Consider the following 26,796-nt stretch of genomic DNA (forward strand, 5'->3'; position numbering starts at 1 on the left):
TCATTAGCCCCATGCTTGATATTTTGGAGAGTGGTATACCATCTTCTCCGAGCTGATGCTGCTCTCATGTTTCTATGTTCTTAGTATTTCCATGATGCGTTTCCATGGACAGTTTTGTATCACCCAAGTGAGATAGCTATGCTTATGTTTTCTTTCTGTTTTATTTTCCATTCCATGATGAGATATGCCATGGACATTATTGTATCACTTTGGTCTCATAGGCCCATCGGGTCTTTAGTAGACACTTAATATATCTTTCTTTCTTTTCTTTCGTTCTCTCTCTACACACACACAATGGATATCTTCCATCCACCTTAGTTGTGGACTTGCAGCTTAGCAAGCTTCTGAAACTCTAAACCTACAACTGGTGTCAGAGCCAGCCATCGACTTGGTGCTTGCACTCTCTGTCCGGCACACCCGCGGTTACTGCCTTGATCGTCGCCATACCTGTCGCCCTTTTGCTGCTGTTGACAGGCACCGTAGTACACTGCTGCCTCTAAGCATTGCTGACAATCTTTTGCTGTTGCACTTGCAACGTCGCTCAGCTACTCCTCCACGTTTGCCTATTGCGCCATTCACCTGAGCTAGCAGCACCTGCGAAATGCCACGTCGGCAACCCATTTGGGGCTTTTCAGAAATCAGGTAAAAATCATCACATTCGAGCTGAAACCGATCCCGTCAAGTGGGAATAGACTCCGTTGGACACCCACACGTGTAATAGCACAACTTAAATATCACAATATAAATGGACAACTCAATAACAATTGAAAACTGAAATGAAATGAAATGATGATCAATGGACATCAGCACTGGATCCGGAACGGGCCGAACCCCCCCTCAATATATGATATATTATTGGGAGTATTTAAGTGATACAATGCTCCATGGGTTCAATGAACCAGATGACGTCCATGTACAATTGAAATGAATACAGTTACCAAACAAGAGACTTGAAGTAGACGTTCGAAGGAGAGCGATCCACTTGAAGAAGTCTAGTCTCTATGGTCCCGTGCCTTCACTGAAATCCGCAGAGAGCGCCCCACTGGTGTTCTAGGACCACGCACAAACAGGCGCTCTCGTACTAACACCTGGCTCTCCCGATCTCAGCACCCATGGACCGTGGTTCTCCAAAAGCTTGGACTACTCGGCACCGAACGGGTGTTAGTAGCAGAGAGTATCCCTTGTAAGATTTACACCAAAGACCTTTGCTTGAATCTCAATCCACTCACCTTGTAAAACAATGAATATGGCTTTAGTAGTACTAGGCACCCACGTATGAAAAGAGAAGTCTTTATTACTGCTGTTGCTGCGCTTGAGAGATGGGGGAATGAATTGTCAGCAGTTGCCCGACAGTACGGGGAGCTGGAGTCGCCTGTGCGCAAGCTAGATAGAAGTCCTGTGTGTGTAGCCGCCTGCAAGGTGAGAGATGGGAACCTGTACGCAGCCACGCAGCCGCCTGTGGGCAAGCGACAGAGGAGACCTATGCAGCCACCTGCGTGCAGCCGCATGTGCGCAGTCGTCTCTAGTAGGATGAAGAGATGGCTAGGCGCAGTCGCCTATGTGCAGCCGTTTGCAAAGCAAGGAGATTGATGGGAGAAGAACCTGTGCGCAGTCATTTGCAAGGCAAGAGGATGGTGGCCTGTGCGCAGCCGCCTGCAGAGCAAAATGAAGAGAGATCTGTGCGCAAGAGCAAGCAGAGTCGCCTGTGGGCCAACGTTGAATCCCAGAAGGTGGTCATGCATAGCCGCCTATATACAAGAGGAGTATCACGCCTGATTTGCATGGAGGGGCACACAATGAACAGTTGGCCGGCCCACCTGAGTCGCATGGAGGCGGCCAGCTCCAAAGTCCCAAGGGGGGGTGGGTAGGTGGCCATGCACCCACCCCCACACACATGATTAAGTGAGGGGTTCCCTCCCCACCATGGCCCATATGTGGGTGCCCATAATGGGTGCCCACCCTACCAAGGGCACTATGAGATATTGGGGAGGGTGCCCACTCATTAATGAGTGTGAACCTGCAACCTTATAAAAACAAAGGTTAAAAAGAATGCTATAAAATAAACAAATGCAATACACTTACCACCTGTTCACACGCAACAAAACTTGTCAGAAGACAGAGCAAACTTCACGACTCATCGGCAGGCGTCCCCGCTCAGTAAGTGGCACGTTAAACAGGCAAACACAAGAATACAAGTCACGCGAAGACAGTTCCAGGCATGCAAACATGAATGCATGTGCAAACAGTATCATGGACATATCTCCCGTTCATGGAACAAGTACTAAACATTTCTGTTGGGCACAATGATGGCACGACAGAAAACATAAATCCCAGCCTTCCTATGGAGTGACAGTCCCATAGGTAAGACACAGATCCAGGCACGAGCCTCCCTATGGAGTGACAGTCCCATAGACAAAACACGGCACATATACTGGCTCTTCCATGGCGTGACAATCCCATGGATAGAACACATTCCAGGTCATACACGGGTGGCACCAGTCTGGCTCCCGTCCATACAACACCATCCTGCTAACACACGCGTGGCACCAAGTTTGGCTCCCGTCCATGTTATGCAAAATACTGGCCCCTTCACATGAGACACTGGCCTGGCCTCAAGTGAACGAGACACAAATCTGGAGATGGACCAAATGGTCGGCCAATTGGTGACACGAGCTCCTCCAATTACAAAAAATAGGCGGTTTGCAAAAATTAGCTCTTTGCATCCAATAGGAGCATCTCCAAATTGAAGCCTCCTACATTGAATTGAAGTTCCCACAGTGCCATGGAAGGAGTAGTGGCATGGAAGTGGCATGGAAATAGACCGTTCTTCATCGACTTAAACTCCCAGAATTAATCTTTATTTTCTTTTTTATATGAGAGTCATGGGTTCTCTGGCCGGGTCTCCCAAAATTGATTGTAATAATTGTTATATGAGAGTGTCAGTATTTCATATGCGTTCCATCCTTGTAAGCCTTGTTTCTATAAAAGGCTCCATTTTTCCACTTATCCCTACTTAGAGCCAAGGGGGGTTGTCTTTGGGTAGACTGATGTAGGCATAGTCATGTGTGGTCAAGCTCTTCTATTAGGCTTGACAAGAGGGTTTTAGGTGTTGGTACACTGTGTTCTCTTTGTGTAAGCCGAGTGGGGCGTTCAATGATAGACTCAACCACATTTGCGAGAGATAAAGATATACAGAGAGAGAGGGGAGAGAGATAAGGGAATAGGGATCTTGCACAATACACCACACTGAGCGGGAACAGGCTCTGCCTCCTTTCAGGAATTTATTCAAGAACAATCCACGGGCATGCTAGCCAGGATCATTACAATCAATGAATACAAAACAAACAGATATGCCAATGTAGGATATCCAAGTCGATGTCGATGTCGATGTCAATGTCTAGGCATGAGATCTCTGATGCCGAGCACACCACGGGGATGCCCACAAGTCTCTCTCACTGGGCCACTACCAGATCCAATATCCAAATCCAAGTTCATATCCAAGTCCAAGTTCATATCCACATGTTCTAGTTCCAATCCAAGTTCTAGCTCCAATCCAAATCCAAGTCCAAGTTCCAATCCATGTTCTAGTTCCAATCCAAATCCAAGTCCAAGTCCAAGTCCAAGTTCTAATCCAAGTTCTAGTTCTAATCCAAATCCAAGTCCAAGTTTGTGTACAAGGTACATAGGTAATATGCGCAGATGACAAAAGCTTTTGTGTTCAACGGCAGACCGTGTTGCCCAAATCGAAGGAGGAGGCAAACCTCAAGAAGTCCACATAGAAAGATGTCGTTGATGTTTCTGTGTAGAAGATGGCGGCTGGAGGAGGTACTAGTGCTGGCAGGTGTCGAAAGCAACAGCTCATGCACTGGCAGCGCTGGATGGCAGCGGTTGACTGGTGTTGGTGGGCTTGGTTAGTTGGCAGCGCTGGCCGCCGGCAGTTGGGTGGTGGCAGATCAGGCGGCGGTGGCACACAAGCGCTGGTGGTCACAGCAGGCGCAAGAGCATAGCAGGCGCTTGGTGGTAGTGCTGAATAGGCAGCGATGGCGGCCAGGTAGGAGACGGCAGCCAGGTAGGTGGTGGCTGGTGGCTGTCCTTCAGGTGGCGCACAGCAGGTGTATGGCACGGCTGTACAGATGGGTGACAGGCTACAGCAGGTTCTGATGGTTCAGGCAGAAGTAGGGCTGGCGCAAGTGGCTGGCGGCCAGGTAGGAGACGGCAGCCAGGTAGGTGGTGGCTGGCGGCTGTCCTTCAGGTGGCGCACAGCAGGTGTATGGTGCGGCTGCACAGATGGGTGGCAGCAGGTTCTGATGGTTCAGGCGGCAGTAGGGCTGGCGCAAGTGGCTAGCTGCTGGGCAGCACTGGCTGTTGGTTGCAGGCGGCAGCAGCAACAGAGATGGCTGCACAGATGCACAGGTGGCTGCAAGTGATGAGGCTGAACAGTATGACCAGTGCAAGCGTCAAACAAATCAGCCCCGCGCAGCAGCGCTAATGATCGATGGAGGTTCAGCCAAGTGGCGATGGAGTTGACAATGGTGATGATCTTCTTGCTCACTTCCCAACCTTGATGATGACGGTGGAAAAGATGCTTTTCAAGCTTTGATAATAGCACCAGGTACTACGAAAGAGGTTCCAATCTTCAACTATGATGAGAAGGGAGAGGTTCAATCCTTTTTATACTTGAAAGAGACCCTACTTTTTGCCAAGCCATCATGCTTTTGCTTTGCCTTTTTATGCTTTTCTTTTCCCTTTTTTACTAAATATCATAAAATATTACTCAACTTTTGACCAGCTTTTTCAAGTTCTTTTATGCTTTGCTTTTCAAACTTTAGGGCCTTGCTTTTTGGCCTTGGAGTTGCTTGTTTGGAAAAGCGGCCTTTAGCTTTTTCGTCCGGCTCAATCTCCTCTTGCCAGTGGTGCCCTTGGCTCATGGTCAACCCAGTTTGACTTTTTTTTGGGCTTTTTCTTGCTTTTTGATCAAGAATCAAACCTTACGGACCCTGTCCCCATGTCTTCTTTCACTTGTCTGGTGTCCGGGCATGGGTTTCAATCATGTGAAATAGAGCTAGGAGGGCCAAATAGTTACACTTTGTATCACATGTTGTAGTATAGAGCGAAAATCACTGTGGCTATTGAAGGTCTTCTCAAGCATCTCCACCTTCGCTGTGAAGGGGGTTTGTTGGGATTTGGAGTCTCATGTGTGTATGTCCCTTGATGTGTGAACCCTTGTTTGTGTGTGAATAACCCCTCAGGATATGGGCTTCACATGGACCTCCTCCTACCCCCTCAGTACAATTTGGACTTCCCTTTTCTCTAGCTCTCTCATGAGGACACCAATTGGGTTATCTAGTTAGATCTTCTTAGCCTTTACACCCACTGCACATGGATCACACCTCCAGAGCTCCCACCGAACATGGCGTGTTAGGCTTCTAGTTATTTTAAGAAATAATATTTAAGAGGTACACCTAAGGGTGTGAAAATCATAGTAATAGGAAATGGCAGTTCCCAGCCAAAAGTTGCAGAAAGTGAGTTTCTCGGGAGGAGCTGTTTCTGTTTCCGTTTCCCCTTTCCTAATTTCACATGAGAATTTCCCCATGATTTTTTCCCGGTAAGTTTTGATTTTCCCCAATTTTTCTGGTTATCTCTATTAGATTATGATCTATCCCAAGTTTCTCATCTATTTCTTGATTGCATGGAATGATTCCTCGGATTTGTTATTTCCCTTTTTGTTAGCAATTGTGAAACATTGCCTTGTTATGCTGAAATTTACATCTTGCAGCCTTCCGAAAAGTACCCCAGTGTGTTTCCAAGCGGATCATTATTTGACACGTAAGTATCATCTATATATATAGTACCCCAGTGTGTTTCTGAGCGGATCATTGTTTGACACATAAGTATCATCTATACAAAAGGCAGGATACTGAAATCTCTTGTGATTGACAAGTGCTTGATTTTTGAGTAAGATTGTTCTTATGATGCTTGGATGAAATGGGCTTTTGGTTGCAGGTTTCCCTATGCTTTACCTTGTATATGCATATCTGCATTTGCAGTACCAGGACTTGTATCAAGCTTTTGGATTCCAGTAAGTGATTGATTGCAAGGTTCATTCAAATATATTGAGGGAAAGAACATCGTTCCTCTTTGTTGTGTAGGAGTTCTCATCTTGTCTGTGGCACCGATGCAAAATGTGGTATAGCTGCTAGACCAGATAAGACTCTTGGATAGTAGCTCATTCAGTTACTTCATAATTTTTTCATATCAGGTGGGTTGGTCTGGCTGGATTCCTCCTGGGTCTCCAAATTTTCCAAGCTTTCACACTCCCAATAATTTCCCTTTTAAAGTCCAATGACGAGTGATGTAGTCTGCATGGAGAATGGGGATCTGTGCCAAAGTGGCAGTATGTACTGATTCACAATGTATAGAGCTAAATCATCCAAGGCACCCTTTTAACATATATGACCCTAGACCTAATGATCCACGAACACCCAGAATCTCCGAGAGGGGTTGTGTGGAGGGAGTTCTCATAATCATCCAAGGCACCCTATTAACATATATGACCCTAGACCTAATGATCCACGAACACCCAGAATCTCCGAGAGGGGTTGTGTGGAGGGAGTTCTCATACCAATGATTTCCTCAGAGTCCTATAACTGCCAAAAAAAGTCTTTTTATTAAGGATAACAGGACATACACTAAGAAGACTCCTTGAAATATAATCACTGTTCCATCAAGAATGTGATAACGCAGTAGTAAAGAGAGAGAAGGGGGTGCCAGCCCAGATACTCATGAAAGCATTCCATTAGACCTTGGCTGACATGGAACTGCTTTGGATTCCTTACCAAATAGAGGAGAGCATGTAAAATGTATCAGATCAGGTGGAGGAAAGAGTTGGAAATTATATATGTGAATGTCGTCAATAGCCTTTGTACATATAGCCCTCCAAATTTGTCTAGTTGTCATGCTCCTAACAATCTCCAAGCTGACTTCTTGTCGAAGTATGCACTGTAAAGTGAGAATTGGGAATCTCTGCCAAGGTTGCGGTCATGGCCATTCCACGAATAGCATATAGGGTACAGACTATCATTTTATTTGCAGAACATCCTAGTGCTTAGCAGTGGACTCTGCAACAAGCCAGAATGGAATCTAGAAATTTTCGGTAGTGCTTGCAACAGGAGCGTGCCCTGAGAGCTCTCAATTATCCACTTCATTAATTACACAATGCAAGACAGCATGGATGCAATAATAATCACATGTATGTGTGTGCTCTGAGTATGTGTGCAAGGCACCACATTGGGGGCTGCAGATGGGCCTGTTAAACCACAGCGCCCTCTCTTATACTCTTATTCCAAAAGAGAAGCTTTACGAAGCTTTGTGGTCATGGAATCACCATATTTTGAAGAAGACGAAGTCAAAAAAATCCGTCAACTAGATTAAGAATCCATTCTCCTTGTAGCTCCTGGGACAACCTCGTTTCCTCAACTTAGAAGCAGAAACACGAGCTGTCCAGATGTGATCCCCCGCTAACCCAAGTTGAGGCTCAAGAACACAATCCTCTTTCCACATGCATAACTTCCCACACACCCATCAAATGCTCAAATCCTTGAAACTTATGATGAAGATTCCACTGTCTGGAAAACTAACGATGGCACAAACTTTGCATGGAGATCAACCCATTCGCAGAACCCTTTCTCTGAAAGCAACCAAACAAAAACCATTCCTCATACACACCTTCCCAGATGCTGAACAAAGTTGATGAAGTGAATCCATTGGAAAGTCTTCGAAATTGGTCCCGAAATCAGCCAAACTGCTGAAAATAGCCTAAGAAGCTGAAAATCACCCAAAAACAGTCATTTTGAAGTTGAATAGCCGTGCCACAACCTCTACTGTCCTTGTATGCCTCTGTTTATTTAGTTCGTACTGTTGCAATGAGATGAAAAAGGGGGTCAATTTTCTTAAATGGAGGTGGTGGGGTGCTGGTTGAATGAATGGGAGAAGAAGAATTAGGGTTTAATGTTCATGTGGGAGACATACACAGAGAGAACAAGGGAGAGAGAGAGAGAGTTGTGGGGATAAGTCAACTCATGATATGAGTGTGTGACTCCCCTATCACACATGTATATTGCACTAGTACACATAGTGCACTTAGTACATTAAAAGTACTAAGTGTACTATGTACTATAACTTATGGGCTTGTACACACTATAAGGGTGGGCATTATGCCTTTACCCCAACAACCTCCCACTTAAAGGCAAAGTGCCCTTAAGTAAAGGAAAAGAAAAATCAGCATGTACATGATAATATACAAGGCCATATCAAGGCTGAAACTGGCCTCATCCAATGCCCATCAAGTGTCTGCAATGAGCAAACCGCTCCGGAGGCAAACTCTTTGTCAACAGATCAGCGGGGGGTTGTCATCCGTATGAATCTTAACAAGCTGAATTTGCTTGTTCTCTATCACCTCTCTGATGAAGTGATACTTCACATCCACATGCTTCGTCTTTGCATGAAAGACAGGGTTCTTTGCCAACTGGATGGCACTCTGACTGTCACAATGCAACAATGGAATATCCCTTGTATAGCCCAAATCAACCACTAACCGAGATAGCCTGTGACATGTGAGGGATGGTGACCGTAGTAATCACAACCTTAGTCTACACTTAACTGCACTTAATGATGTTTAAGAGACAAACAGATAGACAAGTATGTGTCAATGCAATGCAGCTATATTAAATGAATGAATGATGTTACAATGAAGATCCAAATGGATCTGTACTGCTGAATATGCTGACCATGTGCTGAGAATGCGGGCTGAACTGCTGTCCACTCTGTCCCTTGTCTCCTGGGAAGGAAACGCTGAAGGGAACTTAGGGAACAGAAGCTGAATACTGATGAATGATGAAAACGCAGACCTGAATGGCTGAACTGGCTGCGTTTTACTGATGCTGATGCTGAGGATGATGCGTTTACTGATGAAGATGCTGATGGAGATGATGCGTTAATCTGAATATGCTGATGGAGATATGCTGAAACGCATGATGTCCCAGAGGCTGATGCGCTTCACTGATCTGCTGGCTGATGGCTGAATGCTGCTATGATGAGGTGCTTATGACTGAAGGGAGATGCGTTAGCTGATGATGAGGCTGTTGGAGACGCGTTAATCTGAATGCTGTAACTGCTGCCAATGATGATGCGTTAGAGCACCATGGGCTGAATGGTACTATGCTCAACCTGAATGGCTGAATGGAGATGCTCTGCTATTTATATGCATCAGGGCTGCTGGTCGGCCAGCCTTAATGCAGTCGGCCAGCCTACTGAATGTCCACGACTGCATAAATAATGCCACTAATAGCATAAATGCCAGTCGGCTGATGTAAAATGCCCATAAAATGCCTGAATAAATCATGATAAAAAGCCTGATGATTCCTGATGATGCTAATGATGCTAGAATGAAGCCATGTCACTGTACACCTGACTGGTGTGCACGTGACATTCCCCGCTGCTAAACTGTTGCTGGGTGGATACCTGGCAACCTTCGACTCGTCTGCGATCCTTCTCCTCCGAACCACTGCCCCCTTCTGTCTTCTGCTGGGACTGAGGCCGTCTGCAGGAGTGAAATCCTTGAGCCAAGACGCTATATACTGTGGGAACTGAATGGCAACTACCTGAGTCACCCCTGACCTGTTCCTGGAAACCTTTCACCTACCATCTCCGTCGTACCTGAAGCTCTGAACCTCCTGAGGCGAATGTTGGAGCAAACTTCCGTCTTCTGTGGAAGAGAAACTCCCTGCTGTGCCAGTTGAAGCCAAAACTTATGTGCTCCTTTGATGATGGATGTCCTTCTTCCCTGAGAGTTCATGGGTAACATGTATGCAGGACTGACTGCTAAGATGACTGCTAGGATGACTGCTATGCAAACCATGTGCAACCCTATATGCTGTGCAAGAATGCAGATGAATGGGTTACTAATGCAGACCTAAGGGAAAATCCCTAAGGGTGGCTTGCAAAATTTTCAGAACTGGGTTTAACTGTGCGGAAGCGATAAAAATGATGGCTGACTGAATGACTGCTGGAATGAACATGCTCTAAGGCTGGCTACCCTGTAACGCTCTGATACCAATGTGACATGTGAGGGATGGTGACCGTAGTAATCACAACCTTAGTCTACACTTAACTGCACTTAATGATGTTTAAGTGACAAACAGATAGACAAGTATGTGTCAATGCAATGCAGCTATATTAAATGAATGAATGATGTTACAATGAAGATCCAAATGGATCTGTACTGCTGAATATGCTGACCATGTGCTGAGAATGCGGGCTGAACTGCTGTCCACTCTGTCCCTTGTCTCCTGGGAAGGAAACGCTGAAGGGAACTTAGGGAACAGAAGCTGAATACTGATGAATGATGAAAACGCAGACCTGAATGGCTGAACTGGCTGCGTTTTACTGATGCTGATGCTGAGGATGATGCGTTTACTGATGAAGATGCTGATGGAGATGATGCGTTAATCTGAATATGCTGATGGAGATATGCTGAAACGCATGATGTCCCAGAGGCTGATGCGCTTCACTGATCTGCTGGCTGATGGCTGAATGCTGCTATGATGAGGTGCTTATGACTGAAGGGAGATGCGTTAGCTGATGATGAGGCTGTTGGAGATGCGTTAATCTGAATGCTGTAACTGCTGCCAATGATGATGCGTTAGAGCACCATGGGCTGAATGGTACTATGCTCAACCTGAATGGCTGAATGGAGATGCTCTGCTATTTATATGCATCAGGGCTGCTGGTCGGCCAGCCTTAATGCAGTCGGCCAGCCTACTGAATGTCCACGACTGCATAAATAATGCCACTAATAGCATAAATGCCAGTCGGCTGATGTAAAATGCCCATAAAATGCCTGAATAAATCATGATAAAAAGCCTGATGATTCCTGATGATGCTAATGATGCTAGAATGAAGCCATGTCACTGTACACCTGACTGGTGTGCACGTGACATTCCCCGCTGCTAAACTGTTGCTGGGTGGATACCTGGCAACCTTCGACTCGTCTGCGATCCTTCTCCTCCGAACCACTGCCCCCTTCTGTCTTCTGCTGGGACTGAGGCCGTCTGCAGGAGTGAAATCCTTGAGCCAAGACGCTATATACTGTGGGAACTGAATGGCAACTACCTGAGTCACCCCTGACCTGTTCCTGGAAACCTTTCACCTACCATCTCCGTCGTACCTGAAGCTCTGAACCTCCTGAGGCGAATGTTGGAGCAAACTTCCGTCTTCTGTGGAAGAGAAACTCCCTGCTGTGCCAGTTGAAGCCAAAACTTATGTGCTCCTTTGATGATGGATGTCCTTCTTCCCTGAGAGTTCATGGGTAACATGTATGCAGGACTGACTGCTAAGATGACTGCTAGGATGACTGCTATGCAAACCATGTGCAACCCTATATGCTGTGCAAGAATGCAGATGAATGGGTTACTAATGCAGACCTAAGGGAAAATCCCTAAGGGTGGCTTGCAAAATTTTCAGAACTGGGTTTAACTGTGCGGAAGCGATAAAAATGATGGCTGACTGAATGACTGCTGGAATGAACATGCTCTAAGGCTGGCTACCCTGTAACGCTCTGATACCAATGTGACATGTGAGGGATGGTGACCGTAGTAATCACAACCTTAGTCTACACTTAACTGCACTTAATGATGTTTAAGAGACAAACAGATAGACAAGTATGTGTCAATGCAATGCAGCTATATTAAATGAATGAATGATGTTACAATGAAGATCCAAATGGATCTGTACTGCTGAATATGCTGACCATGTGCTGAGAATGCGGGCTGAACTGCTGTCCACTCTGTCCCTTGTCTCCTGGGAAGGAAACGCTGAAGGGAACTTAGGGAACAGAAGCTGAATACTGATGAATGATGAAAACGCAGACCTGAATGGCTGAACTGGCTGCGTTTTACTGATGCTGATGCTGAGGATGATGCGTTTACTGATGAAGATGCTGATGGAGATGATGCGTTAATCTGAATATGCTGATGGAGATATGCTGAAACGCATGATGTCCCAGAGGCTGATGCGCTTCACTGATCTGCTGGCTGATGGCTGAATGCTGCTATGATGAGGTGCTTATGACTGAAGGGAGATGCGTTAGCTGATGATGAGGCTGTTGGAGACGCGTTAATCTGAATGCTGTAACTGCTGCCAATGATGATGCGTTAGAGCACCATGGGCTGAATGGTACTATGCTCAACCTGAATGGCTGAATGGAGATGCTCTGCTATTTATATGCATCAGGGCTGCTGGTCGGCCAGCCTTAATGCAGTCGGCCAGCCTACTGAATGTCCACGACTGCATAAATAATGCCACTAATAGCATAAATGCCAGTCGGCTGATGTAAAATGCCCATAAAATGCCTGAATAAATCATGATAAAAAGCCTGATGATTCCTGATGATGCTAATGATGCTAGAATGAAGCCATGTCACTGTACACCTGACTGGTGTGCACGTGACATTCCCCGCTGCTAAACTGTTGCTGGGTGGATACCTGGCAACCTTCGACTCGTCTGCGATCCTTCTCCTCCGAACCACTGCCCCCTTCTGTCTTCTGCTGGGACTGAGGCCGTCTGCAGGAGTGAAATCCTTGAGCCAAGACGCTATATACTGTGGGAACTGAATGGCAACTACCTGAGTCACCCCTGACCTGTTCCTGGAAACCTTTCACCTACCATCTCCGTCGTACCTGAAGCTCTGAACCTCCTGAGGCGAATGTTGGAGCAAACTTCCGTCTTCTGTGGAAGAGAAACTCCCTGCTGTGCCAGTTGAAGCCAAAACTTATGTGCTCCTTTGATGATGGATGTCCTTCTTCCCTGAGAGTTCATGGGTAACATGTATGCAGGACTGACTGCTAAGATGACTGCTAGGATGACTGCTATGCAAACCATGTGCAACCCTATATGCTGTGCAAGAATGCAGATGAATGGGTTACTAATGCAGACCTAAGGGAAAATCCCTAAGGGTGGCTTGCAAAATTTTCAGAACTGGGTTTAACTGTGCGGAAGCGATAAAAATGATGGCTGACTGAATGACTGCTGGAATGAACATGCTCTAAGGCTGGCTACCCTGTAACGCTCTGATACCAATGTGACATGTGAGGGATGGTGACCGTAGTAATCACAACCTTAGTCTACACTTAACTGCACTTAATGATGTTTAAGTGACAAACAGATAGACAAGTATGTGTCAATGCAATGCAGCTATATTAAATGAATGAATGATGTTACAATGAAGATCCAAATGGATCTGTACTGCTGAATATGCTGACCATGTGCTGAGAATGCGGGCTGAACTGCTGTCCACTCTGTCCCTTGTCTCCTGGGAAGGAAACGCTGAAGGGAACTTAGGGAACAGAAGCTGAATACTGATGAATGATGAAAACGCAGACCTGAATGGCTGAACTGGCTGCGTTTTACTGATGCTGATGCTGAGGATGATGCGTTTACTGATGAAGATGCTGATGGAGATGATGCGTTAATCTGAATATGCTGATGGAGATATGCTGAAACGCATGATGTCCCAGAGGCTGATGCGCTTCACTGATCTGCTGGCTGATGGCTGAATGCTGCTATGATGAGGTGCTTATGACTGAAGGGAGATGCGTTAGCTGATGATGAGGCTGTTGGAGATGCGTTAATCTGAATGCTGTAACTGCTGCCAATGATGATGCGTTAGAGCACCATGGGCTGAATGGTACTATGCTCAACCTGAATGGCTGAATGGAGATGCTCTGCTATTTATATGCATCAGGGCTGCTGGTCGGCCAGCCTTAATGCAGTCGGCCAGCCTACTGAATGTCCACGACTGCATAAATAATGCCACTAATAGCATAAATGCCAGTTGGCTGATGTAAAATGCCCATAAAATGCCTGAATAAATCATGATAAAAAGCCTGATGATTCCTGATGATGCTAATGATGCTAGAATGAAGCCATGTCACTGTACACCTGACTGGTGTGCACGTGACATTCCCCGCTGCTAAACTGTTGCTGGGTGGATACCTGGCAACCTTCGACTCGTCTGCGATCCTTCTCCTCCGAACCACTGCCCCCTTCTGTCTTCTGCTGGGACTGAGGCCGTCTGCAGGAGTGAAATCCTTGAGCCAAGACGCTATATACTGTGGGAACTGAATGGCAACTACCTGAGTCACCCCTGACCTGTTCCTGGAAACCTTTCACCTACCATCTCCGTCGTACCTGAAGCTCTGAACCTCCTGAGGCGAATGTTGGAGCAAACTTCCGTCTTCTGTGGAAGAGAAACTCCCTGCTGTGCCAGTTGAAGCCAAAACTTATGTGCTCCTTTGATGATGGATGTCCTTCTTCCCTGAGAGTTCATGGGTAACATGTATGCAGGACTGACTGCTAAGATGACTGCTAGGATGACTGCTATGCAAACCATGTGCAACCCTATATGCTGTGCAAGAATGCAGATGAATGGGTTACTAATGCAGACCTAAGGGAAAATCCCTAAGGGTGGCTTGCAAAATTTTCAGAACTGGGTTTAACTGTGCGGAAGCGATAAAAATGATGGCTGACTGAATGACTGCTGGAATGAACATGCTCTAAGGCTGGCTACCCTGTAACGCTCTGATACCAATGTGACATGTGAGGGATGGTGACCGTAGTAATCACAACCTTAGTCTACACTTAACTGCACTTAATGATGTTTAAGAGACAAACAGATAGACAAGTATGTGTCAATGCAATGCAGCTATATTAAATGAATGAATGATGTTACAATGAAGATCCAAATGGATCTGTACTGCTGAATATGCTGACCATGTGCTGAGAATGCGGGCTGAACTGCTGTCCACTCTGTCCCTTGTCTCCTGGGAAGGAAACGCTGAAGGGAACTTAGGGAACAGAAGCTGAATACTGATGAATGATGAAAACGCAGACCTGAATGGCTGAACTGGCTGCGTTTTACTGATGCTGATGCTGAGGATGATGCGTTTACTGATGAAGATGCTGATGGAGATGATGCGTTAATCTGAATATGCTGATGGAGATATGCTGAAACGCATGATGTCCCAGAGGCTGATGCGCTTCACTGATCTGCTGGCTGATGGCTGAATGCTGCTATGATGAGGTGCTTATGACTGAAGGGAGATGCGTTAGCTGATGATGAGGCTGTTGGAGATGCGTTAATCTGAATGCTGTAACTGCTGCCAATGATGATGCGTTAGAGCACCATGGGCTGAATGGTACTATGCTCAACCTGAATGGCTGAATGGAGATGCTCTGCTATTTATATGCATCAGGGCTGCTGGTCGGCCAGCCTTAATGCAGTCGGCCAGCCTACTGAATGTCCACGACTGCATAAATAATGCCACTAATAGCATAAATGCCAGTCGGCTGATGTAAAATGCCCATAAAATGCCTGAATAAATCATGATAAAAAGCCTGATGATTCCTGATGATGCTAATGATGCTAGAATGAAGCCATGTCACTGTACACCTGATTGGTGTGCACGTGACATAGCCATAATGCCTCCTTGCAAGCCTCTGTGGCTGCAATATACTCGGCCTCTGTAGTAGATAAGGCTGTGCACTTCTGCATCCTGGATATCCATGACACAGCACCTCCTGTGAATGTAAAAACATAACCGGTAGTAGACTTCCGGTTATCTGGATGACCGGCATAATCTGAATCCGTGTAACCATGCACTAATGCATCCTGTTTGCCAAAGCAAATGCACATATCCTGTGTGCCCTTCAGGTATCTCATGACACCTTTCACTGCTTCCCAATGCTTCTTGCTAGGGTTGGCCATGTATCTAGAAACCACTCCCACTGCAAATGCAATGTCCGGCCTAGTAGCAACCATGGCATACATGAGACTGCCACAAGCTGAAGCATACGGAATCTTGGCCATATCAGCCTTGCCACTATCTGACTGTGGGCTGTCCATAGCACTGAGTTTCACATATGGAGGCAAAGGAGTACTAGTCTTCTTCCCCCCGTCCATATTGAACCTCTGCAAAACTTTGCCAATGTATTCCTTCTGAGACAAATACAACACATGCTGATTTCTGTCCCGAAGTATCCGCATACCCAAAATGTGATTTGCATCACCCAAATCCTTCATATCAAAGGTCTCATGCAGCCTCTTTTTCAAGGCATCCATCTCTTTACGAGATTTCCTGGCAATCAACATATCATCAACATACAAGATGAGGATCAATAGACTGCCATCCAAAGCTTTCTTGGTGTATAAGCAGTGATCTATGTCACTTCTCTTGAAATTTTGAGATTTCATGAATGTATCAAATTTATGATACCATTCCCTTGGTGCTTGTTTGAGCCCATAAAGACTCTTTTTCAGCTTGCATACAAGCTTCCTATTTCCACTCACTGCATAACCCTCTGGCTGCTGCATATATATCTCCTCATGGAGATCACCGTGAAGAAAAGTAGTCTTCACATCCATCTGAATCAAGTCCAGATCATCATGCGCAACCAAAGCTAACACAGCTCTAAGTGTGGTCATTTTGACCATTGGAGAGAAGATCTCATCAAAGTCCACACCATATTCCTGCTTGAAGCCCTTAGCCACTAGCCTGGCTTTGTACCTTGGCTTTGCATCAGGTGCAACTTTGAGCCTGAAAACCCACTTGCATGGCAAAACCTTCTTGCCTGCAGGCAAATGCACCAACTTCCATGTTCCATTTTTGTGCAGAGAATCCATCTCTGACTTCATGGCATGCTCCCAAAGAGCCTTGTCTGCCCTCTGTAAAGCCTCCTTATAACATGAGGGCTCCCCACAGTCAGTGAGCATCAAGTAGTCAACCCCTGGAACAAACCTGTCAGGGGCTCTGGAGGGTCTAGTGGACCTCCGTACCCAATGACCATCATTTGCAGGTTGCTATCCAGCCTGCATATCACCCATTGGTGGCTCCTGTTCCATGCCATAAGGCTGAAATATCATGCCCGGTATTTCTTCTAACTGTGATATATCCATAGGGATATCTTCTGCCATCTCTGGCTGTCCATTTGGACCATTTTCAGCACCATTTAAGGGCTGGTTTTCCTGCTGTAATGGCTGATTTACAGCCCTTGGTTGTTGTCCATGATATCCATCATCATCAAAGATGACTCTGCCAGGCTCCTGTTTCCTTGCAGGCTCCTTATACATGCATGTTTCATAAAAAATGACATCATTGCTGCGTATAATCTTTCTATTCACGGGATCCCAAAGTCTATACCCCATTTCACCTCTGTCACCATATCCTAGGAATATGCATTTGTGAGACTTAGGATCAAGTTTGGTGCGCATTTCCCTGCGTATGTGCACGTACGCAACGCAACCAAACACTCTCAAGTGCTTGTATGACGGAGGCTTCCCTGTCCATACTTCTTCTGGCACTTTCCCACCAAGCCTCGTGTTAGGTGACTTGTTTATAAGATGAACGGCTGTCATAACAGCTTCAGCCCAAAAACCATGAGGTAACGCAGCATGTGACAACATAGAACGGACCTTCTCTTGAATGGTCCTGTTCATCCTCTCTGCTGTCCCGTTTTGTGGAGGATCATAAGGAGTAGAGAGCTCCCTCTTGATGCCTTTAGCATCACAAAAGTCCTGAAACTGTTTGGACATATACTCTCCACCATTGTCGGAACGCAAAGCCTTCAGTGTTTTGCCAGTTTGATTCTCAACAAGAGCAACAAACTTCTGAAACACTGAGAATGTATCACTCTTCAAACGAAGGGGATAAACCCACACCTTGCGTGTGGCATCATCAATAAAAGACACAAAGTATTTTGCCCCTCCCAAAGAAAGCTGAGGCATCTCACATACATCTGTATGCGCAAGCTCTAATTGAGCATCTTTCTGTCCAAGAGCTTTCTTGTGGGAGCACTGTAGTTGCCTACCATATATACAATGCTCACAAAACTGAAAACTTGAAAACTTTAGAGAAGGCAAGTAACCCAAACGAGACAATTGCTCCATTCCCTTGACACTCATGTGTCCCAACCGGCTATGTCACATCGAAATTTCCGGCAGCTCGGTTGCATTTACATTAGCATGGTGACAAACACCTGCATGCATAAAGTAAAGAGTGTCCACCTTAGAGCCTCTGGCAACAACCAGTGAGCCCTTACTAATTTTCCACTTTCCACGACCAAATGTGGTAACATAATCAGCATCATCAAGCTGTCCACCAGTAGAAAGCAGATTCTTCTTGATCTCAGGCACATGCCTGACATCATGGAGCATAAGCTGTGAGCCATCTGAAAACACAAGCCTCACATCACCTCTGCCAAGAATCTTGCATGCATGGTTATCACCCAAATAAACCACTCCTTCATTGCCAGCAGTATACCTGACAAACAAGTCTCTGCAACCTGTGACATGAAAGGAGGCACCTGAATCAATGATCCATGAGTGCATACCATGACCACCTGTAAGAAGTGAATGGGCATCAAGTGAAGACGTAAATAGGACCTCATCCTCACTGCCACCTGCATGTGACACATTGATTTCTTCAATCTTGACTCCACTTTTGCCCTTTGGCTTTACATCTTTGGCTTCATCTTTGTCTTTGTCTTTGCCTTTTCCCTTTTCTTTTTGATCATTTTTCCATTTGTAGCATTGCTTTTTAATGTGTCCCTTCTTGCCACAATAATGGCATTCCAAATCCTTTTTGGAGCGAGATTTGCTCCTTCCCCTTTCTTGGCTTTTCCCCCTTTGCTGGGATCTCCCACGTGCATTCATTGCATTGGACTTTCCAACAGAGTTGTTTTTCCTGTTCATCTCTTCTTGAAGAAGAGCACCCTCAACATCTGCATATGACAGCATAGCATGCGAATTGCTAGTGGCTGTCCTGAATGTGTCCCAACTCTCTGGCAAAGTGCATAACAGAAAAGTGGCTTTGAACTCATCGTCCATTGCCAACTTTTGATTAATGACCTGGCTGACAATACCATTAAACTCATTTAGATGGGCTGTCATAGACGCCCCTTCCTTCATCTGAAGACCTATGAGTTTCTTCAACCAATACACTTTGCTTGAGGCACTTTGTTGGGCATACAAGTCCTGCAATCTCTGCCACATTCCCCAAGCTGTCTTCTCTTCACGAATGCTGAAAAGTAATGAGTCTGACACAGACAACATGATAGTAGATCTTGCCAGCTCATCCATATCTTCCCACTCTTCAGCAGTAAGAGAAGCGGGCATTACACCCCTTTCTTTGATAGGCTTGTGCTGCTTTTTCTGGAGCAACACATTGTAGCACTGGGTTTGCCAAATATCATAATTATGTGAGCCTTCAAGCTTCTTGATGTGAAGCAATGAAGAGCTCTCACCTGTGGTTGCCATAGCAATATGCAACCTGTCAATGCCTGACTCCCTGCAAAATGTGCAAACACTGCACCAAAAGCACACAAAGTGCTCACAGTTGTTCTCCCAAGCTTTATCTCCCACTGCGGAAGCAAGAATGCAACTTTTCTCCCACTGTTTGTGATGAAATCACCAAAATCTGGTTGCAGCAGATTTTGGACAGCACCTTAAATGTGCTCTGTTGCCCTTCCAAAGTACTGTACAGCAGTACCAAGTGCTCACCAATGATGTACCAAACCTGTACCGGCAAGTACAGCAGCTGAAATTGAACCTTTTCCTCACTCAAATCAGTGTACAGCCATGCCAAAACTTGCACAAAGCTGTGCCAAATCTGTACCAGCAGGTACAGTAGCAATAAATGCTCTCTTGGCTGTCCAAATGAGTGAAAATCAGACTTTTACAGTCCCGAACACTGCATACAACAGTCCCGAACAGAAATTGGGCAAAAGCCCCTTGACTGCAAGCTGATTTCTGAGGATCCAAGGCATAAATGTCTTGCCTGCTGCTTTGCCAAGCTTAACAAGCATAAAATCTTGAAAAGCCCCTTGATTTAAGATCAATTGCTGATCATACATGGTACATTGACGCACATGAAGGCATCCAGAGTCTTCGCGATGCTTCCCCCTGGCCACATATACATTCAATACATGAAACCCCTTGATTTACAGGCACATTGAGTGCTTATCAGGCATCAACAAATTGCCCAAAGCATCAACTGCGAGTGCCTGCATGCAAATCAACCAAATCGGCACAAAAGCCCCTTGATTTGCACTGCAATTTGCTGCAATTTTGCCCGAATGTGCGATTTCTCACATCATACAGCATGTATGACTGCTTAATTGCACAATTACATCAAAAGCCCCAAATTTCGACATCCAATTTCCTGCAAATTGATCCTGATTGTGACCAATGTCACCCAATTTTGCCAATTTTGCTCAGAAATTGAGCAATTCGGCACCTGTACCTGCTCAATTGATTGATTGTACTTGCTCAATTGCAAATCCCAAAAAAAAATTGAAGCAAGATACCTTGTAATTTCTGATTTTTTGTTGCAAAAAAAAAAATTTGGTGCTGCTATTGATGCTGATGCTGATGCTGATGCTGATGCTGCTGTGCAAGTACAGACGGCTGGGTCAATTAAGTGCACCTGTAGACGGAGAATTCAGCGCTTTGGCTACCTTGCTATAGTCTTGTCCACGACTTAGCTATGCCAACAATTAGCGCTTTATGTCACGCTCTGCATCTTCTTTTGCTGCAGGTAAGGTGGCGAACCTGGAGAACCTGACGGCGCTGAGGCACAGCTACTCCTCGCTCGCCTGAGTATGGACGCCCAGCGTTTAACACGCCTGCAGTCGACTGGTCGCTCGTAGGCGTGGTTTTACGCCTTGTGGCCAGGAACGCTTCGCTGCAATTCCTACTCGCTCGCCTGTCGACCGACGGAGCTCTTACGCCTTGGCTTACGTGTCCGCCTAATGCGTTGCTTCCCTTATGGCTTCGCCGTGCTGCTAGGTGGCCTTCGCACTACGGGTTCGCTACGAGCTCGCCTTCGCGCTACCAGCCATCCTATGCTGTCGAGCCTAGCGCAGGTAGCCAATACCATTAACTTTGAATGCGCTGGCCTTTTCTTCTTCGCTCGCCTGCCTACCAGCTGCCACGCCATCGCTCCCAGCTTCTGCAGGTTACTACAGTGCTTACGCTCCCAGCTTCTGAAGGACGCGTGTTCGATCCACGGGTATTCGCCTGGGCTCTGATACCAGTTGAATGAATGGGAGAAGAAGAATTAGGGTTTAATGTTCATGTGGGAGACATACACAGAGAGAACAAGGGAGAGAGAGAGAGAGTTGTGGGGATAAGTCAACTCATGATATGAGTGTGTGACTCCCCTATCACACATGTATATTGCACTAGTACACATAGTGCACTTAGTACATTAAAAGTACTAAGTGTACTATGTACTATAACTTATGGGCTTGTACACACTATAAGGGTGGGCATTATGCCTTTACCCCAACACTGGTGTGAAGCGGCACTAGAGGAATTGCCCTCCACTCGAAGAATCTTGGGCGAGGGTTTAGATGGGGAATAATCACAATCCGTGCGGGGGCGAAGGCGCACCAGGTGGGCACTAATCCTGTCATCTGCAAGAGAGGCAAAGAGGTACCGCAGCAGAGGTATGCATGAACACAAAGAGCAGCACCTCGAGACTGGATACTACCATCTCTTTGTCCTGGCCTCGATGGGCTGAGCCTCCAAGCCTCCAAGCTCCATTCTAGCCAAAGGCCAAAAATGGGTGAGAATATCGGTGATGCGGAGATCGTGGAGATGGTGGGAGAGCTCAACTGCCTGACCGTGAATGGCAGCTGCCACTAACTCAGGATCCCACTGTCCCCCGGGGCTGCACTGAAGGGGAAAGAGAAGATCACTGCGCCATTTTCTGGCGTAGAGGGCTTGGAGTGGTGAAAAACCACACATACCTGATCAGGGGTTACTGTCCCCTCAAATACGTCAGTCCCTTTTGTCGGGCAGACACAAGAAGAAACTGTAGTCCACAGACTATCCCTAGATCTTGGGGGCCCCACTTGGGGATTGTGGCGGGAGAGTCCTCACCGAGGAGGCAACGATGATCATCTCTACCGGCTTGGAGAATAGGTGAATCAAGCGATGGAGTGATCTTGCCGACTGCCTCCGCACCGGGTCAGGGGGTGCTGGGGGGCAACAAGAGTGCTTTGGAGAGGCCGAAAAAAGGGGGGGGGCTCTCGGATGGTAAAGGTGGGGCGGAGCGCGCTACTCTGCGGGTAAAGTCGGCAATGAGACTCGGGGAGGAGGTGGGGGAGACGACGGCGAGAGAGGGCTGAGAGGCTGGGGCGGGGTGCTGTTGAGGGGGATCCATCGGAGAGGAAAGATGGGGGGGGGATCTCGACTAGGGATCGACCGCCATACTAGATGGACTAGAGGGGCCTGCTCTGGGACTGAAGAGGGCGCGTCAGCAACGAGAATGTGCTGGGATAAATGCTCGAAACGGTTTGGCGCTCTCGGTGGCGGTGCTCGACTGCTCTGGTGGTCGTTTGGCGGCCCGGGCGCGGTCCAACCATCCGCCACTCACTGTATGTTGGGTCACCCGAAGTCAGGGCCTAGTGCTTTGTTGCCTTAGGGCTTGCCCCTCTCTCTACCCCCTGGTGAGGGGCAACACGAGAACTGGAGGGAAGGACCCCTGGAGGCGGTCTCTTGGACTGCCGCTGAGGGCAAAGCTCTCCTTAATCCTTGATCAATGCATTCCAAGAGGCATCATTCCAAGAAGGGAGCTCCTCCAACTACATTCCAAGAAGGGATCTCCTCAGCTACATGCTGTGCTTTTGCCAAAGCATGGCACTTAGCATACATGTCCACAAGAGCACTTCCCAACCTGTCTTACAATTTTGTAATGAAGTTGTTTTCCCTTGTGATCGGTTCCTATAGTGCCATAGGCTTTCAAGATGTAGGCATAGGTAGCCAAAGCTAGAGGGATGCCCTTATGCTACATGCATTCTCATAACATTTAGAGGGATGCCCTCTCGCTATATGCATTCTCATAATACAGAGGCTCGGTATAGAAATATAGTGCAGTACTGACCCTGGCGAGGCCACATAGATACGGAGAGATGGATTCCCAGCTGCCCTCATGAGAGCCGAAGCGGGGGGGGGGGGGGGGGGGGGGGGGGAACGCAGGTGCCCCTAGCGAAGGGGGGGAGCTGGGAGCGTGCACACGACTCTGGAGGTGAATTGTTTGGAATGATCTTGAGACCTTGCAACTTATACAAAGAAAACAGACGTTTTTTGTATGGTAAAGATGGTCATGGTGCTTTTGGCAACAGGGAATGGATACCATGCTGTCAAATCCCCACCGGATCTCCTCGTGGAATGCTCCTGGTATGAGACTCGAAACCTGCAAACAAACAAACAACAAAGGGGGTGCGCTTGACTCACCTCCCAACCATGACAGCCGTGGGCAAGCCCACAGTCTTGGCTATCCCCACCGAGCCACGAGCTGAGCTAACTAGGATGACGTACCGACCAATCTCCACCTCGTGACGTTCCATACCGCCACGAAGCTACCCTCGCGGGCCTCGAGATTGCTGTCGGCCTTGGCTGCGTAAACCAGGTGCACGTCTGCACTAGATCCAAGCTCCAGACCATAGAGCTCTCACAAATCACGCGAGACTCTATATGACTAATGACTAACCTTGGCCACCCTTTTATAGGCTCTTGGCCGGTCATCGGGCATCCACACTTGGGTGCCCGTCCGTCCATACTTGGGTGTCCGCCTGTTAGTCTTTCCCTAACTCAGCTCGCCAATCAGCCTGCCTAGCTGCAAGCTTTCCCAAACCTCGAAGCTAGTCTTGTGTGCATATAGCACACAATAGATACACACTGTGCACATGGCATACTCCCCTTCCTCTAAGAGCTCACTAAAAAGCCAGGGTAGTCTCTCTGAAGAGTAGTCAATGTCTCCCATGTAGCGTCCTCATCAACACGATCCTTCCACTTGATTTTGTATTCCGTGATAAGTGTATTATGCAATCTTCTTTCACGAAATCCAAGAATCTTTTCAGGTTCGTGCAGAACAAATGTCATGTCCTCGACATCTATAATTTCTTGAGGAGTAACTAACTGGTCTGTTCCACACCACCCAGTACTTCCTTAAGTCTACTGACATGAAATACAGGATGAACTTTCACATGAGAAGGCAAATCCAATTCGTATGCAACTAAACCAATCCTTTGTGTAATACGAAATGGTCCACAGTATCTAGGGGATAAATTCGGAGATCGACCTGACTGTAAAGTCTCGGAATCTTTCGGAACTCGCAAATACACCATCGTTCCTTCAGAGAACTCTCTGGGTGAACGATGTCTATTAGAATAAAATCTGTCTCGGTCTTGAGCACTTCTAATAGATTCCTTCGCAACTTGTAACATTTCTTGCATATCTTGCAAAAAATTACGTGCTGCATCATGTTGAAGTCCTGAGAATCCTACTGTAACAGGTGATCTAGGTTGAAAACCATACATAAGCATGAAAGGACTAAAACCTGTACTCGTATGCTTAGTACTGTTATATGCAAATTCTAACATAGGGAGATAATTCTCTCATGAACTCTGTCTTTTGGATACATATGCTCGAAGCATATCTTCCAAAATCTGATTCACTCTTTCAGTCTGGCCATCAGATTGAGGATGATATGAGGAACTCAAATTCAAAGTTGTTTCCAACTTCTCAAAAACAAGTTTCCAAAAATTACTCGTAAACTTCCTATCACTGACTATGTCTTGCGGTAACCCGTACAGTCTAAACAATTGCTCGATAAACTGCCGTGCTAATTGCGTAGCTGTAATAGTCTTCCGGGTCGGTAAAAATCTAGCCATTTTTGTCAAGCGATCTACCACAACCCAAATAGAATCGTAGCCTTGATGTGTTCTTGGCAATCCGGTAATAAAATCCATGGAAATACTTTCCCATTTATTACCTGGGATTTGCAAAGGATGCAACAACCCAGTCTGTCTAAAGTGTTCAGCTTTATTTGCCTGACAAATTTGACACTTGAGAACATAATCTTCTACATACCCTTTCATCTTTGGCCAATAAAAAGTGTGTTTCACTAACGATAGCGTCCTGTGTACCCGAGGGTGTCCAGCAGAAGGGGCGTCATGACACTCCTTAAGAATCTTGGACCTAATGTCCGGGATCTGTGGTACACAAATTTTGTCATTACGGAATAGTAAACCATTCCGAATCATCCAATGGCCTCCTGCAGTCTGAATGGTAGGCTGTTCAGTCATTCAGTCTTGGTCAATCATTGAGCTCTGTCCTGGATCTTCTGCCAAAATGGACCAAAATAACTATCAGTCTTGCAAAGCCCTCTCAATGACTGAAATAAGTCAGTAGAAATCTCGGTGAACGACAAAGTATTCACCTCTCTAATTCGACTAAGCGCATCTGCAACACTATTCATGGACCCTTTGCGATAACAAATCTCGAAATCAAAATCTTGCATTAACTCAGCCCAACGAGCATTCCTTCCTCTCAAATTATCCGCATCACACACATACTTGATTGACTGATGATCAGTCAATACCACAAACTTGGAGCCATATAAATAATGTCTCCAAACCTTGAGAGCATGAATCACAGCATAAAGCTCCTTCTCAAGGGTTGGCCAACGAGATTGAGTGTCGTCTAGCTTTTTACTTTCAAAAGTAACCGGTCTACCATCTTGAAATAGAGCAGCCCCGGTGGCATAGTCACTGGCATCAGTTTCATGAACATAAGGGCAACTAGGATTAGGTAATGCTTCCTTGACTTTATCTTTCAAAAGTCTGAAGGCCATATCCAAATCGTTATTCCAAGTGATAGGCTGATTTGACTTACGTCCACGAACTTTCAATAAGTCGGTCATCGGTAGTGTGAGCTGAGAGTACTCCCGCACAGATTTCCGAAGAAAAACAACAAAACCGAGAAAAGAATGAAGTTGTTTCACTGTTTGCGGTATAGGCCAGTTCAGAACCTTCTGAACTCGGTCATAGTCAATGCCCAATCCATCTCTAGTGATCTTGTGTCCCAAGTAAATGATGTCTGTCATAAAAAAACTCACATTTACTTAACTTAGCATATAGTCGATTCTGTCTTAAATAGATAAGACAATCGTGAGGTGTCTAACATGATCCTCAAGAGTACGACTATATATGAAAATATCAGCCAGGAACACCACCACAAATTTTTCCAAATGTTCACGAAAAAGATCGTTCATCATTTGCTGGAAAGTGGCTAGAGCATTGGTTAACCCAAAAGGTAATACGAGAAACTCCTAATGGCCATACCTAGTGCGAAAGGCGGTTCTTTCGACATGCCTTTCATGAATACGTATCTGGTGATAGCCGGTATGTAAATCTATCTTCGTGAAATATTTCGCTCCTGTTAATCGGTCAATCAGGTCATCTAATCTAGGGAGAGGATAACGGTTCTTAATTGTCAACTTGTTCAATCTCTTGTAATCTATACACATTCTCCAGGTGTTGTCCTTCTTTCTCCTAAGCAACACAAGTGCACCCCAAGGTGATTTACTTGGACGGATCCGGTCCATCCTCAAATAATCTTCAAGTTGTGTAGCCAACTCATCTTCCTCAGCTTGGCTCATCCTGTAAGGTGGAATACTGACAGGATGGGCACCAGGGATCAGGTCAGCACGATGATCTATTGTCCTTTCAGGTGGTAAGCCCGATGGGAGTCTTTTAGGAAATACATCTTGAAACGAATCAAGTATCTTCTGTAATTCTTTGCTTTCAAACACACTTAATTCATTGATTTCCATGGAAGGGATGAGAAATGAAGAAAGTGGAATCAATACACAATGGAAAGCGGTATACAAAGAAGAA

The 26,796-nt window shown here is 46.2% G+C and overlaps 1 protein-coding gene across 13 annotated transcripts in view; it reads left to right on the forward strand.

Moving 5' to 3' along the window:
- The window catches only part of LOC147630337 (protein ZINC INDUCED FACILITATOR-LIKE 1-like), a 68,205-nt gene that overhangs the window by 9,344 nt on the left and 32,065 nt on the right, over positions 1-26,796 (forward strand). For all 13 annotated transcript variants that reach the window (XM_086810184.1, XM_086810183.1, XM_086810181.1 and 10 more), the window contains 2 exons: positions 5,777-5,826; positions 6,004-6,079. In XM_086810184.1, coding sequence (XP_086666310.1) covers positions 5,777-5,826; positions 6,004-6,079 — 126 coding nt within the window. The remainder of the gene's footprint in view (positions 1-5,776; positions 5,827-6,003; positions 6,080-26,796) is intronic.

This window comes from Cibotium barometz, chromosome 16 (assembly GCF_041138505.1).
Source record: "Cibotium barometz isolate CiBa-2024 chromosome 16, ASM4113850v1, whole genome shotgun sequence".
Classification (NCBI taxonomy): Eukaryota; Viridiplantae; Streptophyta; class Polypodiopsida; order Cyatheales; family Cibotiaceae; genus Cibotium; species Cibotium barometz.